Source organism: Plecotus auritus, assembly GCF_963455305.1.
Source record: "Plecotus auritus genome assembly, chromosome: 2".
In the NCBI taxonomy this organism is placed as follows: Eukaryota; Metazoa; Chordata; class Mammalia; order Chiroptera; family Vespertilionidae; genus Plecotus; species Plecotus auritus.
In genome coordinates, this window is record NC_137771.1 from 169,219,762 (window position 1) to 169,239,169 (window position 19,408).

At 39.1% G+C, this 19,408-nt stretch overlaps 1 protein-coding gene across 1 annotated transcript in view; it reads right to left on the reverse strand.

Moving 5' to 3' along the window:
- Nucleotides 1-5,969: 5,969 nt before the first annotated feature.
- The window catches only part of KPNA1 (karyopherin subunit alpha 1), a 78,635-nt gene continuing 65,196 nt past the window's right edge, over nt 5,970-19,408 (reverse strand). Inside the window, exons 11-14 of the mRNA XM_080654947.1 lie at nt 17,752-17,877; nt 15,089-15,216; nt 9,703-9,881; nt 5,970-8,323 (exon numbers count right to left, since the gene is read on the reverse strand). Of these exons, the coding sequence (XP_080511073.1) occupies nt 8,136-8,323; nt 9,703-9,881; nt 15,089-15,216; nt 17,752-17,877 (621 nt within the window). The 3' untranslated portion in view covers nt 5,970-8,135. The remainder of the gene's footprint in view (nt 8,324-9,702; nt 9,882-15,088; nt 15,217-17,751; nt 17,878-19,408) is intronic.

Sequence of the window (19,408 nt, forward strand, 5' to 3'; positions counted from 1 at the left end):
AGCCCGATCACCCCATAACCACTCCCCTGCCAGCCCAATTGCCTCCAACTGCCCTCCCCTGCTGGCCCGATCACCCCCAACTGCCCTCCCCTGCCGGTCCAGTCGCCCCCAACTGCCCTCCCCTGCCAGCCATCTTGTGACCACATGTGGGTGGCCATCTTTGTGCAAGGGCATGATGGTCAATTTGCATATTACCTCATTATTATATAGGATAAATATATTTTTATTGATTTCAGAGAGGAAGGGAGAGGGAGAGATGGAAACATCCATGATGAGAGAGAATCATTGTTCCCTGCTGCCTGCACGCCCCCTAATGGGGATCGAGCAACAACAACCCAGGCATGTGCCCTTGACCAGAATTGAACCCAGGACCCTTCAGTATGCAGGTCGACGCTCTATCCACTGAGCAAAACCGGCTAGGGCTGTTTTGTTTTTTTAAATATGTTTCTATTGCTTTTTTAGAGAGAGGAAAGGAGAGAAATAGAGATAGAAATATAGATGGACTGCCTCCTGCATGCTCCTTACTGGGGATCAAGCCTGTAACCCTGGCATGTGCTCTGACCAGGAATCAAACCAGTGACTTCTTGGTTACTGGGTTGATGCTCAACTGCTGAGCAACACCGGACAGACAGGTTTCTGGGTGTTTTGTTGTTGTTGTTGTTTTTTAATTAAAAACAAGTTTTTTTTTTTATGTGTGTCAGACCTAAACATGGCCTGGGAGTGATTTCCTACATTAAGGGTCGTCTTGACTGACTTGCTTTGTAGAAACTCTGATTACCAAATTCAATACTCAAAAATCAAGCTGAATAGGACTGTGTACCTATCATTGCTTTAGATCACCAGCAATTTAAACATATGAAAATCTACTTGGGTTTAAATATGGGCTGGCCATATAACTTATCTAAACTGAGACTTTTTTTAAGTGAAAGGAGACACTAAAATAATTAACAGGTGTTAATTGATCTAAAAACTGGGACTGCCCCCAGAAAACCAGCCACTGCTGACTTCTCAAGAGTGTTCTCCTCATGCCGAAACCGGTTTGGCTCAGTGGATAGAGCGTCGGCCTGCGGACTGAAGGGTCCCGGGTTCGATTCCGGTCAAGGGCATGTACCTTGGTTGCGGGCACATCCCCAGTGGGAGGTGTGCAAGAGGCAGCTGATCGATGTTTCTCTCTCATCGATGTTTCTAGCTCTCTATCCCTCTCCCCTCCCCTCTGTAAAATATCAAAAATATATATATATATATATATATATAAAAGAGTGCTCTCCTCATAATCACAATTTAATCTTGGAAAGTTCTGCACTCTTCACATGGTATTTTATACCCCATCCTGCCGAGATCTCTCTCGTACTGTTCTGTTCCCACCACTATGGTCTTCAGAGTTTCTATTTTTCTCCCTCCCCATCACTCTAAATAATGCTGGGCCCACGTGGTTTTGGTAAGAAGTGAACCACATGTGTACACCCATCCGGTGGACTCCTCTGGCTTCCTCAGGGTAAGTGGGAAAGAAAATGGAATTTAAAGATTAATTTTATTCTTTGCAAAAACATTCAATATCACAGAAGTGACCACTTATTTTTTTCTAAAACAAGGCTCTTTCAAAATGGCAAATAGGGGAAACAATCATCTAAGCCAGTGGTCGGCAAACTCATTAGTCAACAGAGTGGCAAACCGCGGCTCGCGAGCCGCATGTGGCTCGCGAGCCGCAGTTTGCCGACCACTGATCTAAGCTGATTACAATAAACTTGTAAACCCAACAATTTCGTACTATAGATGACAGTGTAGTCTGCAGGAGTTAAGGCTACATTTTGCTTTAAGAATTTGTTTTCAGAAAAAGAAAAAACACCTGGTCAGTGGAATCTCTCAAAAATAGTAGAGAAGCAATCATGGGACGAAGAAATATACCATCTTTCTGTTTCTACTAATCTGTCACTAAATTGGAGGAATGGATAATGTTCTCATGCAGCAGTAAATATAATATGTAACAATAAAAAAATCTCTAATAGTGTAGGGCAGTGGTCGGCAAACTGCGGCTCGCGAGCCACATGCGGCTCTTTGGCCCCTTGAGTGTGGCTCTTCCACAAAATACCACGGCCTGGGCGAGTCTATTTTGAAGAAGTGGCGTTAGAAGAAGTTTAAGTTTAAAAAATTTGGCTCTCAAAAGAAATTTCAATCGTTGTACTGTTGATATTTGGCTCTGTTGAATAATGAGTTTGCCGACCACTGGTGTAGGTCAACCATCAATTTCCACATCAATTGGATATAACTGGTCAAAAGTTTTTATGCCAGAAGAGACTGGTGAGCCATTTTTAGTATACATAACCACATGGGGTTGATTTTATAATTAACTATCCTGTAAAATATACCCATTAACTTCTCTCAGAAGGCATAGGTTGTTTTTATATAACAAACCTGTGCTACATATACTTTTGTAAACTTCAGATCAAACTGTCTCCTGAAAGGTTACTACATATAAAATACATTTTAAGACAATAGCTTTACGAGTTGTTAATCTTGATTTCAAACAGCAGCATAAAGGAATTCCTTTGAACTTTTTGGTAACCAAATGCCCTTTACTAATACCATATAGATGCATATTCCTTCAGTCATTTAGTGTTTATTAAAGGTCTACTAGGTGCAAGGCGCTCACCCATGGCCTGACATACAATATTCAAGTACAAAGAATAATTTAGAACCATTCCAAAGTGTAAGAACACTTTGAAAAAGGACATAGAGTGGTCAAAATGATGAGGTAAGCAGAACATAACAGCATACATTAAAAAGTGATCTTTTTGACATTCCTGGGGAACGATAATCCCTTAGGAAGTTAGCTGTGTTATATTTACATCCATGGATGGTGCTACTTTCTAAGGCAGGATTCCTCATTCCAAAACCTTACGTTCTGTGTTAATACCTTCTACATTTGAGTTGTTGAATGGAAACATGCTTCTGAGTTTAGCCACTATGCTACTCAACTCAAAATCATTTGCATATTATTTTTATTTATTTTTTTAATATATTTTTTATTGATTTTTTACAGAGAGGAAGGGAGAGGGGATAGAGAGTTAGAAACATCAATCAGCTGCCTCTTGCACACTCCCTACTGGGTATGTGCCCGCAACCAAGGTACATGCCCTTGACCGGAATCAAACCTGGGACCCTTGAGTCCGCAGGCTGACGCTCTACCCACTGAGCCAAACTGGTTAGGGCTGCATATTACTTTTAAATTTCTGTTGTTTTATTGGTCGGGTTATACACAATTTTAGCACCACAGAAGGGGAAAGTTGAGGATCTACACACCAGAATATGTAACCTTAAAATAACTTCTACCTGATGTAGTCACTTTAAGGATGCTGCTACTGAGAAAAAATGGTCCAACAAAAAAAATCTGGCCCAGCTGTGGCTGACATGTCTAGTTCTGAGAGTTCCTGGCACAGAACACCTCCATGACTGCTTTCTTTGACATAAAGCCTGCAAGACTCTTCACCATATTTGGACAAACAGTATCTAATGGTTGTGACCTTGGGCAAAGTAAATACTCCTAAGTCATGATTTTGTCATCTATAACATAGTGACAATTACCCACATCAAAGAGCAGTTGGAATTAAAAGAGAACAAGTGAAAACCCTTAGCCAAGCACTTGGGAAATAACAAAGGCTGAAATAGTAATCTTTATTTGACCCATGGAAAACACATTGGGACTCATCTCTTAGTTGAGAAAGGATGGAACTTCAGCTACCTGTAATGTTTTCTTACCCCAAATTTCCAGATACATTTTTGCCCAGTAGCAATTTGATGTTAAAATTAGCATTTAATATTTGTTGCATTTTATCACACATTATTCTGATGCCCTGGTACTCAATTATTGCCCATCCTTTTCTGGCATTAAAACACAGAATATTCCCTATGTTGGACTAGACTTACTGTACTAGTTAGTGCCACATCTGCCATTCAATTACTTTTATATATAACTTTTCTAAATATTTTAAAAATTGATTTCAGAGAGAGAGAGGGAAGAGAGAAACATCAATGAGAGAGCATCACCGATTGGCTGCCTCCTGCACATCCCACACCGGGGATCGAGCTTGCAACCCAGGCATATGCACTAACCAGGAACTGAACTATGACCTCCTGGTTCATAGGTTGACGCTCAACCACTGAGCCCAGCCAAGCCAGCTAGGCTATATATAACTTTTGATAAGAAAACATAGCCCAAATATTTCCTTACATATATATACACATATATACTCTGCTCACCTACAATAAAATGCCTTTATTTGAGTCTTCCACGTGTAGGTTTATACCTATCACTACAAATGAGCAAAGTTTAGAATGTAGGAGGTAGCATATCCTATATAATAAAGAGCTAATATGCTAATTAGACCAAACAGCAGAACAACAGTCTGGACGTCCTTCCCGGGCTACGCATTGGGCCTCTAATATCTTATAAATATGGAAAACAAACAATGCCCCTTCCTAAAAGTGGAACTCTTTTCTTTACTGAACATCATCCTCAGGCATCACAATTCTCTAATCCTTTACAGGGTGGTGCAAAAGTAGGTTTATAGTTGTTCATATGGAAAATACAATAACTAATAAATAATACAATAAACTTTCGTGTACTCACAACTGTAAATCTGTTTTTGCTCCACCCACTATGGAAAGCCCCAAGACCAAAGCCCCAGGTATGACTTACTAATATAAAAATGTTCACAGAACTAATCAGCAAGAAAGAAAAATCCTTCAACCCGAGGTATACCTTCATAATGCAACCCCAAATTGGGGGATGAAATAACTAAAATGTTTATTCAATACTAGATAAGTAAATTCAAAGTTGCCTGTGGTGGGGTAGCCATATACAATGTAAGATTTAGATGGGCAAGTTTGATTTATAAAATATGCTCTTTTCCTACACAAAATCAGCAACAATCTGGAATAATTCAGATTTATTGTGGGATAATTGTCCATGTTTATATCTGTGATGATGAAAGCAACCCAGTTTTATATGGCAGATGGAAGAAACAATCTTAGGGTAATATAGTTTTAAAAATCAGTACAACTGACAAAGGTAACTATATAGTGACAAGAATATGAATTAATGTGTTCCATGGAAAACTCCATCTCCTAAATCTCACCACTCTTCTTATCAATCATCTTTAACTTTCCCAGTATTTCCCAATCTAATCATATCTACTTGCTGGTCCTTCAGCTATAAGGTCCCTTTAACTCCCAGATCTTCTCAATGCTTTTTTTCCCCCTACTGAAGTTCTCATTACGAAGACTACACTTTGAAAGTTTGGAGGAGAAAAGGAAAAGGGGGAGAGATGATCAAGCCACTTTCTCCCTTATCAGTATATAAAACCACAGAAGAGTTTTCCTGTGTTGAAATTAACATGCTTTTGTAATGAGTAACATCTTAGTGATAGGGTATATTCAATATATGAAAAGTGAATTAACAGAATCTGCCAGGCGGAGAACTAAAAATAGAACTTAGTTACCTCCTGAAATGTCGTTTCTATTACCAAAAAAAAAGGGGGGGGGCCTGCTTTCTCAGTTCCCATAGTTATGCTCAGATTTAACTTTTAGTCAATTCCAATTTTTATATTGAAAAATATTATTTTATTCCAAAAAAAATTTAGCTCATATATCACGGCTCATGAACTTCTAGGACAGGAGCAAGACACATTCCTCTGTTTAAATAGAAAATAAACCACATTAGTTGAGTGGACTTTGTTTTAATTCATTCACTGAGACACCTGCAATTGCTACCAAAAATTTCCAACGTATGCTATTCTAAATTGGAGAAACAACTCTGTGTGCTTTATATATACTTTCTATTCAAATTGGTTTATCAACATGAACTGAAAACTTAAAATTATCCAATAGAAGGTACATAATTTAAACATCCTACAGAAATGATGTTACCAGTAATTTACAATTTTTAAAAACTCAGCCACACACAAAAAAAGTCAAAGCTAAAACCAAGATTTTTACTATGAATCAGTGCTTCTATTACCCTTCTGAAAGAAGTTATATTTTAATGTGATGTCAAGGCAACACTGAAAGTTTTCCTTTAACCACCTAACTTGTCCCTAAAATTACAAAGAATCAAAGTCTTTTACAGGTCAAGTGCAGTAACTAAAATGTCCTTTCAGCACAAAGCAGCACTAGAAAAATTAACAGTTATAAATGAGAGTTGACTAGTTTTGCAGTGGCTGCTCCATCAATGACAAACATCAGATGGTATCCATCCAGAGCACAGACACGACTACAAGCTAGATGTGAAGACAGTGTCACAGGCTTGGCTGCAATGTCCATTGTTTTTGTTACCTTTCTACTTTAAATGAAGTGGATTTTTAAAAATCTAAATCAGGTCACATAAGTTGACTGCTTAAATGACAACATGATGAGGTACGAAAGCTCTGAATATCCCTAACATTCAGCAGGATTTACCAGAGATGTATAAATAGCTTGTCAGGGGAACTTCCAAATACTTACACTATGGGGTTAAAATGAATTCTAGAAGAGGACAAGATTAAAGAGGATTAAAAGGATATTCTCTAAAACAGAAATGAGCAACTTTTCCTTCAGAATTCATTTTGAATAGCACATTAACAAATATAAATCTTCTCTGATAGTGTGTCCCAACATTGAGTCAAGATGGCCAACTAGCACCAAGAAGTCGTATGTTCAGTTGCAGTTCTCTTGGCAATTAAACTTATTTTTTCGTTCCAGTCCAAGCTCAAATGTAGATCACTGAAGACAGTACTGGAATCGCCTTTTGCAGGTACAGATTGCAGTCATCATTAAATGAGCCAGAAGGTAGAAACTTTTTATTTTATGACAAGGGGGAGGGCAACTTGACTGGGCTATATTAACTAGTAGGAGATGAAATGAAATGATTAGGTAGGGAATAATGAGGTTATAAGAAAAAGATCACTGCCCTTATTTGGGTTAAACAGGTCATGTTGAGAAGATAGTTATTTGTTCAAGATAAGGATGCTACATTAAAGGAACATATATTCAGATATGCAGCATGAATACATTAGAATCAAGCTGCACCCAATTAAGAAAAAAAAAGTCCCTAAGTAACCTTTAAAAGTACGTGTTCTCTGCCAGTCACAGAGGGGAAAAGCACCTGGGGTGAACTTTACAATTTAATGAGGACCTTATCAGGACCACAAAGCCTGAAACATCTGTTTAAATGCAGAAACACAGCCTCTAATCACACTGGTGAAGTTGGGAAAATTGGAGGGTTTTTTTTGTTTTGCTTTTTATTTTGTTATTGAATTACAGAATATAGTTGAGATTACTAAGGATTCTAAATCAATCTTCAACCAGCATTAGAACTGAACCACTTTCAAATCCTGACACAGAAGACCAAAGAGAAGCAATAGCCATACAAATTAATATGTGCCACTCTGCTTTCTGCTCTAAGGAAATCTTCAAACCGGTGTCACATGAGAAAATCAGTGTTAATTCTTCAGCATTCCTGACAACTAGAAAGCACATTCACTGAAGGCTGAAGGTGAGAGAGCAGATGGTTTAACTTTAATATCTGTGAAGAATGGTACCAATAGAGGAAAGAAAACCATCCAATCTCAGTAAGAATTAATGCAAATTTGGCTAGAAAAAGCCACCAGGGTTCACTGTGGAAGAACGCATGAAAAGTACTCTGAAGTACACAACAGGTCTAAACATCTCCCTTGTTGCAAGTAGTTGTGTGAAATTCAAGATAAAGTTTTAGTCTTATCTTTTTAATGTCAGTATTTTTTCCCACTTAAAAGGGAATAAGGAGGAGTCCTCTTTTTTCTGCCACAAAATAAGAAAGCCACATGAGTATGTGTATATTTCCATGATTCTTATAATATAGAAGTGCAGATCTCCAAAGCCTAGGGATTTTCCTTAAGAGTGGGCCATTCTGGTTACTCTTTCCTTAGAAGGATATTCCACCACAGAGAGCCAGAGGTTTTCCAGATGTGTGTGAGAGAGCAGGTGCGCAAGGCAAGCAAATGAGCGCAAACAGTATTATGGAAAACATTTGAGAAGTCAGCTCCATGAGGACTGTGGGCTCCACAAGAGGACGTGACTAGGTAGCCTGGTCTGACACAGGAACATGAAAGCAGTGTACTGCCTCAAAGCTGGAAACCTTCCATAGGAGCCTCACACTGCTGGAAGATGTACTGCTGCTGGCTAAGGTCAACCTGGGGTGCAATGCTGCTGTCCTCATCCTCGGTACCGAAGTAATGCTCAATAAGATCAAAGGCCTTCTGGTAGATATCCTGGTTTTCATGACTCTGTAAGAACTCAATTTTATCCAGACCTAGAATAAAGAATAAAGGAAAATCTGTTGTTTATCTATAGGAAATTCCAATGATTGGCGGGCTGGCCCCGCCCCCTGGTTGAACTCCTGTTTGAATTCCCGGTCAAGGGGACAATTGGCATATTAGCCTTTTATTATATAGGATAGGATATGTATTTTGTAATAGCATAGACAGTATTGCTGGGGATTACATCTGAATACCAGCACATTACAAACTGACATCTTAAATGCATGTACAAACAACAAACAGACCCCCAAAACAGCAATTTCCTAACAGTCACCGCATCATCCAGTGCCAAGGGCAAGTAGCAGAGGAGTGCCTGCTGGACTGTACCTATGGCCTAATTAATTCTTGGCTCTAGTTCTAAATACCTAGACACTGAGTTATCCAATATCATTACAGCAAAGGTGTAATATCCTTAAATCAGTCAGAATCTGTTTTTTATTGCTTAAACTTAGAAGTCCGACCAGAGCAATTAGCCAACACATTCCCTTTATTAAGGTCAAGCCCATCTGATCTTAATAAAATAGTAACATCACTCAAGGGAAAAAATATTACTCAATGGAAAAAAATACATATTCATATTAAAATATATAAATAAATAAAAGTAACAATAGTTACCTCTGTGGAGAAAGATCTCTAGATAAAGAACATTTTTGTTTTTTATACATTTCAAAATGCCTTACACTAAGTAGGTATAGCTTTTGTAATCATGTTTTTTAAAAAATAAGTTGTTAAAATCATTTTGGAAAACAATTCTGCATTAGCTTATAAATCTGAAAAATAAATGTTCCCCCAAGATCCCTAATCCAATCTCAGAAATAAACAAACCCCAGAACAGTGGTTTTTAACCCAGGACATGCATTAAAATCACTTAGGCATCTTAAAAGGTTAAAGTACATTAGTAAACTGATGATTAAGAATACAATAAAGACAGACAGAAGAAGGAGGAAATCAAGTGACTCTAAGATGAAACTCTCAGTCAGGAATGCTTTAGGAACACAGGAACTGAGGGTGCAATGCAAAACCAGAACTCTCAATCTTACAAGAGCAAAGGAGTCAGGCATCATAGACAGTAGATATGGATGTTCTTGAGCCTCAGATGGACTAGTTAAGAATGCAAGAGTACCCACAAGGAAAAGCAGTCAGGGAACTGGGAAGATCCTAAGAGCCTAGTGTAAAACTGGCTAAATTGAAGGGTACTTGCTTCTCTTCGTATTTACAATACATATTCTTTTCCAATTCTACATACTAAACATTATAATTCATAAGAAAACAATTTTTTGTATGTGTTTGCTAATGACAGATGTGGACAGGCCAGAAAAGCAAAGAAAAAAAGAAAATAATTTTAGGACATCTGTTTAATACTCTATCTTACCGTAAGCTTCTTCAATCAAAGCACAGTAAGGATTAATGCCAGAGCCGTTTCTTTTGGCTTCTTGTTCTCCAAGCCTCAGAATATTTTCCAAGCCATTTAGGGCAACCTGTACAATCTTAGAGTCCATGACTGTGAGGAGATCACAGAGTGGCTTGATACAACCCAGTTCTACGAGGTACCTAAAGTAATAAAAAGAATACTTTAGTCAAAGCTTTTAATTCAATACAACTTATTAGGTTGGTGGAAGGATCATCCTCAACCTGACTACAGAAATAAAAAAAGGTCACCCATTCAACCATACGCTACACCTTATCACACACAAAAAGCACAAATAAATGAAACAGTTCTCCAGCAGCCAGTTCCATTCTTTTTTCCTTCCACAATTACTAGACTCCAAGAAACTGGAATACTCTCTTTCTCTGAACATGCACAACTCATACAATAGAATAGTTTTGTTTCTGTAAGTATCTGCACCTCTGAAATATGACACACTTGCTGCAAAAGCCAGCACAACAGGCCCAACAGGCCACTCTATTTTGTACAAAGAACTCTTAAATATTAAAGATAAGAAATCAACTCAATGTAAAAATGGGCAAATGATCTGAACATACACCCCCAAAGATATACAATGGCAAATAAGCATATAAAAAGATGCTCAACTCATATACAGGGTATCCGCAAAAAAATGTATACACACAATGAGTAATTATAAAGACAGTGCTTATTAAGATACATGTCATTTTCAAAATGTAATAGTATCAGCTGTTAAAGTGTGTATAAATATTTTTGGGACACCCTATATATATCATTAGGGGGCTATAAATTAAAATAATGATACTACAGACCTACTGAAATGGCTCAAACCCAAAACACTGACAATACCAAATCCTGATTAGGATAAACCACTTTGAAAGACAGCTTGTCAGTTTTTTACAAAGCTTTCTATACAATCTGGCAATCTTACTCCTAGGTATTTACCCAATGAGGTAGAAACTTATGTTCACACAAAAACCTATACACCAATATGGCTCAGTGGTTGAGCATCAAACTATAAACCAGGAGGTCATTGTTTGATTCCTGGTTGGGGCACATGCCTGGGTTGTGGGCTCAATCCCCAGTTTGGGGTGTGCAGGAGGTAGCCGATCAATGATTCTCTCTCATCAATGATGTTTCTATCTCTCTCTTCCTCTCCCTTCCTCTTTGAAATCAATAAAAATACATTAAAATCATAATAATAAAAGGCTAATATGCAAATGGTCATCACGCTGTGATGCCGTGACGCTGTAACAATTGATCAGCAGGGACCTGAGGCTAGTGGTGCCAGGCCGGGCTGGGGGACCTGAGGCCACGCCCCCTGCCCGGCGGGGTTTGACGGGGGACTTGAGGCCGCGCACCCCGCCTGGCAGGGCTTGATGGGGGTGGGACTGGCCAGGTCTGGGTTTCACCCAATAGGGGTGGGGCGGGCCGGGTCTCGGTCTGGCGCGATTTCAATGCACACACGCGAGTGGGCGGGGACTTGACTCTGGGTCCCGCGGCATGCCCCAGATTCTGACAGGAGGGAGATTTTCATATACATTTTACTAATTTTCTTTCATCTCTGACACTTCTATTATAGAGAAAGGGCAAATAGCAATATTAAAATATTTACTCTAATTAATTCCCTTTTAATATGCATGAATTTCGTGCACCGGGCCACTAGTAAATAAAGACCACTATAGTGGTATGTTTATATTTGGTTAATTTAGCATAGAATTATGGATATTTTCTATAATTGAAATCCATCTAAATCTTGTCTTCCCAACAAGAAAGAGCAGAAGCCACATAGATATCTTTATCAGAAAGCCAGTCTATTTTCTATAATTTGGACTATCATATTTTTATAAGAATCTTTTTAAGAAAACGCTTCATCTAATTAATAAGAAACTGCTAGAATATTGATAACTAACTTATTATAAATAGCTTTGCAAAATTTTAAAAAGGGTAGTAGCCATTCTCTTCTCTGAGCAAAATATCCTGAATACTTTTTTTTTTTAAATATATTTTATTGATTTTTTACAAAGAGGAAGGGAGAGGGATAGAGAGTTGGAAACATCGATCAGCTGCCTCCTGCACACCCCCTACTGGGGATGTGCCCGCAACCAAGGTACATGCCCTTGACCAGAATCGAACCTGGAACCCTTCAGTCTGCAGGCCGACGCTCTATCCACTGAGCCAAACCGGCTAGGGCTATCCCGAATACTTTCTGATGAAAGCTACCACAGTATTTTAGAAATGTCTTAAAAATATGTATGTGTACAGTTTAACCATTTTAATTAGGAAAACAGATTTGGTATACAATAAAGAGACCATTAATAATTACAAATCTGAATTTGAACATAAAACTTGACTATCAACTGTTCCAAACTTCTATAGTATTGCACATGACTGCCATCTGGTGGTGGCTTACTTGCAATCATGGTACATACATTAAGGCCTCAACATTGTCCATAGGTGGTTCTACAACTTTAAGCAAAATGACACATAACAAAACCAATATTACCATAGGCTCATTTATATAAACAAGAGTTAAGTTTATATGCTATAACAAAATGGTATTCAAGAACTTGCTATACCACAGAATCAGAATCTTGAAAGTTGAAAACAAGACGTAACCTCATATAAGACCACTCGAAAGTCTTCCATGAATAACCTATCCATGATGAACTTCACCAAAATAGCTATTGCATGTGTTAACCTATTTATAATTTTACTATTTCAGGTGAATATTTCTTATCTTCCATTCCTGATCAATTTCTGAAATATTAGGATTACTTTACCTTTTCATTTTTAAATTTTCAACAGAGCAATAAAAATTAGCATTGATTCAGTGCCTACATTTAAACCACCAAAGCAGCAATATGAGAGGTAGCTGTTTCCCTGATACTACACATGAGGAAGGGGCTGATGCTTTAACTTCGTGGTCGGCAAACTGCGGCTCGCGAGCCACATGCGGCTCTTTGGCCCCTTGAGTGTGGCTGTTCCACAAAATACCACGGCCTGGGTGAGTCTATTTTGAAGAAGTGGCGTTAGAAGAAGTTTAAGTTTAAAAAATTTGGCTCTCAAAAGAAATTTCAATCGTTGTACTCTTGATATTTGGCTCTGTTGACTAATGAGTTTGCCAACCACTGCTTTAACTCATCAGAAACCATCTTCCCCTAATCTGAATTTTTCATTAAGAAAGTTAAGGCAGCCCTAGCTGGTTTGGCTCAGTGGATAGAGCATTGGCCTGTGGACTGAAGGGTCTCAGGCTCGATTCCAGTCAAGGGCACATGCTCAGATTGTGGGCTTGATCCCCGGTAGGGAGCGTGCAGGAGGCAGCCAATCAATGATCCTCTGTCATCATTGATGTTTCTCTCTCTCCCTTCCCTCTCCCTTCCTCTCTGAAATTAATATATTTTTTTAAAAAAAGTTAAGTCAAGCTAAGAGTTGAGGATTCATTTTTTTCTTCATCACTACTCATTTATTCTATTTGAGGCACTGAATGTCCATAATTTATCATTTAATTATATAATATTCTTTTGAGGAATTAATTCCTGTCCACATTGTTTTCCAATTACAGTTTACAAGTTTACATTCAATATTTTTTTGTATTAGTTTCAAGTGTACAGCACAATGATATACTTGACAAAGTGTTTCCCCGGTATTTCCAGTACCCATCTGGCACCATACATAGTTATTACAATATTACTGACTATATTCTCTGTCCTGTATTTTACATCTCATCCCATGACAATTTTGTTTGTTTTTTTAAAAATATATTTTATTGATTTTTTACAGAGAGGAAGAGAGAGGAATAGAGAGTTAGAAACATCGATGAGAGAGAAACATCTATCAGCTGCCTCCTGCACACCTCCTACTGGGGATGTGCCCACAACGAATGCCCTTGACCGGAATCGAACCTGGGACCTTTCAGTCCGCAGGCCTACGCTCTATCCACTGAGCCATACTGATTAGGGCCCATGACAATTTTGTAACTACCTGTTTATATTTCTCAATCCCTTCACCTTTTTCACCCAGTCCCCAATTCCCTCCCCTCTGGCAACCCTCAGTCTTTTCTCTGTATCTATAACTCTATTTCTGTTTTGTTTGTTCTTTAGATTCCACATATAAGTGAAATCATAAAATGTATTTGTCTTTCCCTGTCTGAGTTATTTCACTTAGTATAATACCCTCTAGGTCCATCCATACTGTCACAAATGGTAAGATTTCATTATTTTTCACGATTCCTACCCATACAAATGCCTTTTCTAGCCATCCTATGTAATAAAAGGCTAATATGCAAATCGACCAAATGGCAGAACAACCGGTTGCAATGACGCATACTGATCACCAGGGGGCAGACGCTAAACGCAGGAGCTGCCCCCTGGTGGTCAGTGCACACCCACAGTGGGAGCGCCACTCAGCCAGAAGCCCTGAGCCAAGCTCACAGCTGGCGAACTCAGTGCATGGTGGTGGCTGGAGCCTCTCCCCCCTCCACAGCCGTTGGACATCCCCCGAGGGCTCCCGGATTGTGAGAGGGTGCAGGCCAAGCTGAGGGATGTCCCCCACCCCCAGTGCACAAATGTTGTGCACCGGGCCTCTAGTACTACATAACAAAAGGCTAATATGCAAATTGTCCCCTCAGGAGTTCGACCAGGAGTTCAACCGCTTGCTATGACACACACTGACCATCAGAGGGCGGTGCGGAACATGGCAGGCGACCAGCGGCTGCGGCAGGGCGCTGAGGGAGTGAGGGAAGGAGGAGGCGGGAAGGCAGGGAACCTGATCAGCCCTGATCGCCGGCCAGGCCTAGGGACCCTACCCATGCACAAATTTCGTGCACTGGGCCTCTAGTTAAGATTATAAGCTGCTACTACCCAAGGGGCCATTTAAGTCTCAAGCTAATACAAATCTCTCTCTCTCTTTACTGAATACTATAGTACTTTAGGAGACACTTAACTCCACTGAATTTGGTACTTTACCCTAAGACATACCTCTCTTTCAAGTCTGGTCCAATTAAGCCATTTAAACTAGAGAGAGCAAGAGTTAACTGTTAATGCTGGACTCTGAGGATTCTACATGTAACCTTCTAGACTACTCAAGATATGTCTCACCAAGCAGCTCCAGAGTGTGCTGAAGCCACCCCTGTAATTATTTCTGCTTCAAACCTCAACTTTGTCTTACTTCTCACTTCCCAGGATTTGTTTCTGCAAGAAGGCATGGGAAAGGTATAAGGAATAAAACATCTATTTGTGTCTAATTATGAAACTGAGAATAATCTTCCAGGAGGCTAGAATTGAGTATTCTTAAATGGTAGAGAAAATAATTTTTCCTTTAATTTATAAGATGCTACCTGGCTAGTACTTACTTGATCTGTTCAGCTGATCCTCCAGAAGTTGCATTTGTGATTGCCCAAGCAGCTTCTTTCCTTGTCCGAAACTCAGCAGTTTGTAATATACTAATGAGGGCTGGGAAAATGTTGCCATCTATCACAGTCTGAAATTAAAGAAAAAATTAAATGGGAAGAAAAAGTATAAGATTTGTAATGTCTAACCACTATGGTGTACATGTGAAACTAATATAAAATATTAAATGTCAACTGCAATTAACAAATAATAAACAAAAATTTATAGAAGTGTTCATGATATTGCTGGCTGCTTAGCTCAGTTGGTTGAGCATCATCCCGTGCACCAAAAAGTCACGAGTTTGATTCCCAGTAAGGGCACATGCCTGGGTTTTTGGGCTCAAACTGCAGTAGGAGGCATGCCTGAGGCAGCCGATTGATATTTCTCTCTCTCTCTCCCTTCCTCCCTCTCTAAAACCAATAAAAACATTTTTTAAAAGTGTTCATGACACTAATTATAACTTTTCAGGTGGATTCACTAATGACATCCCTCCCCCTGTTAAAAATAAATAGGAAGGAGTTAACTCTTCATTATCCTTAATCTTTTGGCCATACTTGATATCAATAGCACCCTCTCTGGTGTCTGTGACCTTGTAATCTAGTTTTACCTCTGAGTTTTCCCTTTTATTATCCTGTCTTGGTCCACCCACAATAAAAGTTCAATTCTTTGTTCCTCTGCTATTCTCATTTCTCTCATAGCATCCACCCTGACATGTATGTTGTAACTCTCTGGTTGTAACTCCCTTCTCACAGGAGCCCCAGCCCAGGATAGCCAACAGCTTACTTTAGATCTGCTAATCACCTCAAACACATAATCTGGCCTCTATACCAGGTTTCCTTTCAAATCTGTCAAATTCATAAAGGCTCTCTTTGTATTTATTCTAAATTCAACCAGTCACCACATCTTTTACATTTTCAATTTAAAATGCTCTGGGTCCATCCTTTCTTTTCCTTTCCTTTCCTTTAGCACAGCCACCATCCTGTTCCAAGCCACCACCTCAATCCAGATTACCAGAATAGCCTTTAGTTGAACAGAGTACTTTTACTCAGTCCCTCTCATCTACTAATACTAAAGTAGTGTTCCTCAAATTATTTTCTTCATGTTTCTCCTTAGCTCAAGTACTAAAATTGGTTCATATCATTTCCTACATAAAAAAAACTTGAGTGCTACATAACAGTCTGGTGCATAGCAAGCAATCAACTGCAGCTGAAATCACCTTGTACGTAAGCTATGAATTGCAATAGCTACCAATGTCAGTCCCTGATAGCATTCTGTTAGTGGATAATTAACCCATGCTTTTCTGGACGAGAACTTTTTCTGTTACACCAATGAGAGAAGTAAGCAAAGTTTAGCAGAAAGACACTTAACCTTGGTTCTGTCATTTACTCGAAATGCCCTGGAGCAAATCATTTTATTTCTCTGAGTCTCAGTTTCATCTATAAACAAGAATGCTGGATTAGATGACCTCTATGATTCCACTCAGCTCAAAATCTCATAAATTGCTTTTTAACCTGTTGTTCTAGCCTTTCTCATGGCCTACGTTGGACCATTTGGACCACTGCTAATCTTCCACTTGGGTTATTCTCCCACTGATCTATATATATAAAACCCTAATATGTAAATAGACCAAACGGCGGAACAACCAAACAACCAGTTGCTATGATGTGCGCTGACCACCAGGGCGTGCGTGTGGAACATGGCAGGCGTCGGCCGCGGCAAGACGGTGAACCAGACCAAGGCGGGGCACCAGTCACTGACATCGGGGCGAGCCTCTGGCAGTTACTGAAAATTCTGTTTCCACGCGCCGCGGTCCCACCCGGCACTCGCACTTGCTGCTGGTGCCAGCCCCACTCGCACCCGCTACCAGTGCTGGAGCTGCTGCTCAGCACCACCCCCGATTGCTCGGCACCAGCGGCAGCTGCTGGCCCCAACTGCCCCTCAGGGCTTCTCCACCTTCCCCTGCTCCTGAGGGGCAATCAGGGCAGCAGCCACTGCTCGCACCCGCTGCTGGTGCCGGCCCCAATTGCTCTGCGCTGTCAGCGGGTGCAAGTGGCGGCAGCGGGAGCAGGGCTGCCAGCCAACGGGGGACTGGGGGCCACGGTGGGAGGGCCAAGACCCAACCCTGTGCCCACCACAGCATCATGGCCCACGGTTCCTTTCAAGGTGCACGGGGCCCCTAGTATAAGAATAAAAGGAAAGCACAGATAACCAGCTAGAGAAAGATGGGTCTCCAAGGGTTCATGAAAAATTAAAGCAATCTAATACATGAGTCCAATAGAAAATAAGTATTTTACTTGGCAAGAGTAAAGCTAACCTGTTTAGCATAAAGTCCAACAAACTGCAAGAATACAAGACACTATTACACTATCTTGGAAAATCATCAAATATTAAAGGCAAAGGGAAATACCAAGGCCCAAGTATAAGTTCAAAAGACTTACCTTCTTTAAAGTAGGGATTTTTTAAAAAGTAAGATGCAGACTGACCAAATAAGAGAACAATGTTGGCAGTAAGTGGCCTCCAAGACAATAATGAAAATATATACTTTGAAGATTGACAGAAAAAAAATCCATAAAATATGCAAAATATCCATAAAATATGCAAAAAAATACAGATGCTATGAAATTACCTGAATCTGGGCCCTATTTCCTGCTGTGATATTAGATATTGTCCAACATGCTTCCTTTTTGATAGATTCCTTTGGGCTACTCAGCAAATGCAATAAACTCTGCAGAGCGGAGCAATTCAAAATTACCTAAAATGAGAAGTTCGAAAATTTTACTTATTGATGCAAACAAATATAAGTAATCTTTACAAAAACTTTATTTTAGGAAAAAGGCAAAGAAATAACTTAATGTCTCCTCTTGAAATTTTAGAAACAAGTAACTTTATATATGTAAAAAAGTATTCACTGCTAGTAAGAATTAGTTTCTACAATCATCAAAGCGGTTTCATTTGTACACATTCGCAACTACTAAAACCATACTTAGTAAGACATAATAATGTCTTAGTTATTTACTTTCCTATCCCTACAGCATATTAAAATGCCTTTGAATGGGTACTCTATCAAGTGGCCAAAAATTAAGAAGTGGTCTCAGAACTTTAAGTCCTCTGATAACCCTCTAACTGGTAGTCAATGAATCAATACATACTTAATGAAGCATTATAAGATACAAAGATAAAAAGAATTATCTCCCCAGCTACCAAACAGCTTACAAAGGTGAGGGAGATAAGATATAAAGGAGAGCTACTCTACCAAAATTAAAATCATAAAGTTGTCATGATTAAAATAATAGGTGGCTGGCTCAAGAATCAACCAACAACAGAATAGATAACAAGTCCAAAAGCAAATGCAGATATTTATAAAGAATTAAGTATATAATAAAGTTAATCCTTTCCTTCTACAATAACCAGTGGTCTTATTTAATAGTTGGTACTAGAATAAAGGAGTTGAAACATTTTTAAAAAATGAGTAAATATAAAAGAGAAATCATAAAACAGAAGAAAATCTCAGTAACTAGCTGGTTTGGGGATAGTGAAGGACTTTTCAAGCATAAAAACAGTGAAAAAAATGGGAAAATCAACAGATAAGAGGGTTGCTATCTTTAATATGTAATGGTGAGAAACTAAAATTTTAATAGAAAATTATCTCACAAGTAATGAAAGAAATGCAAATTAAAAGGAAGTCTTTTTTTTGCCAATTAAATTAATGTAGCTCAAAAAAAATGAAACTTTAAACAAATACAACCTTTCTAAATAACAGTATAAAAGATGTCACAAGTAACTTTTAAAATATTAAAACATGTGGTCTGGAAAATAAACACATCAGAAGTTAAACATAATACTTGGGGAAGAGTTGTCAGGAAAAGACTTCATAGGGAGTGTGGGTAAGATTTCAAAAGCAAAGAAGAGAAAGGAATCTCCAACATTTACAGGGAACTCATACAACTTAACTAAAGGAAGATAAACAACCCAATAAAAAAATGGACAACGGACCTAAATAGGTACTTTTCGAAAGAAGACAGAAGGAAGGCCAAGAGACATATGAAAACCTGCTCAAAGTCACTAATCATCCGAGAGATGCAAATCAAAAGGACAATGTGGTACCATCTCACACCTGTCAGAATGGCTATCATCAACAAATCAACAAAGGACAAGTGCTGGCAAGGATGCGGAGAAAAAGGAACTCTCGTGCACTGCTGGTGGGAATACAGACTGGTGCAGCCACTGTGGAGAAGAGTATGGCGTTTCCTCAAAAAACTAAAAATGGAACTCCCATTTGACCC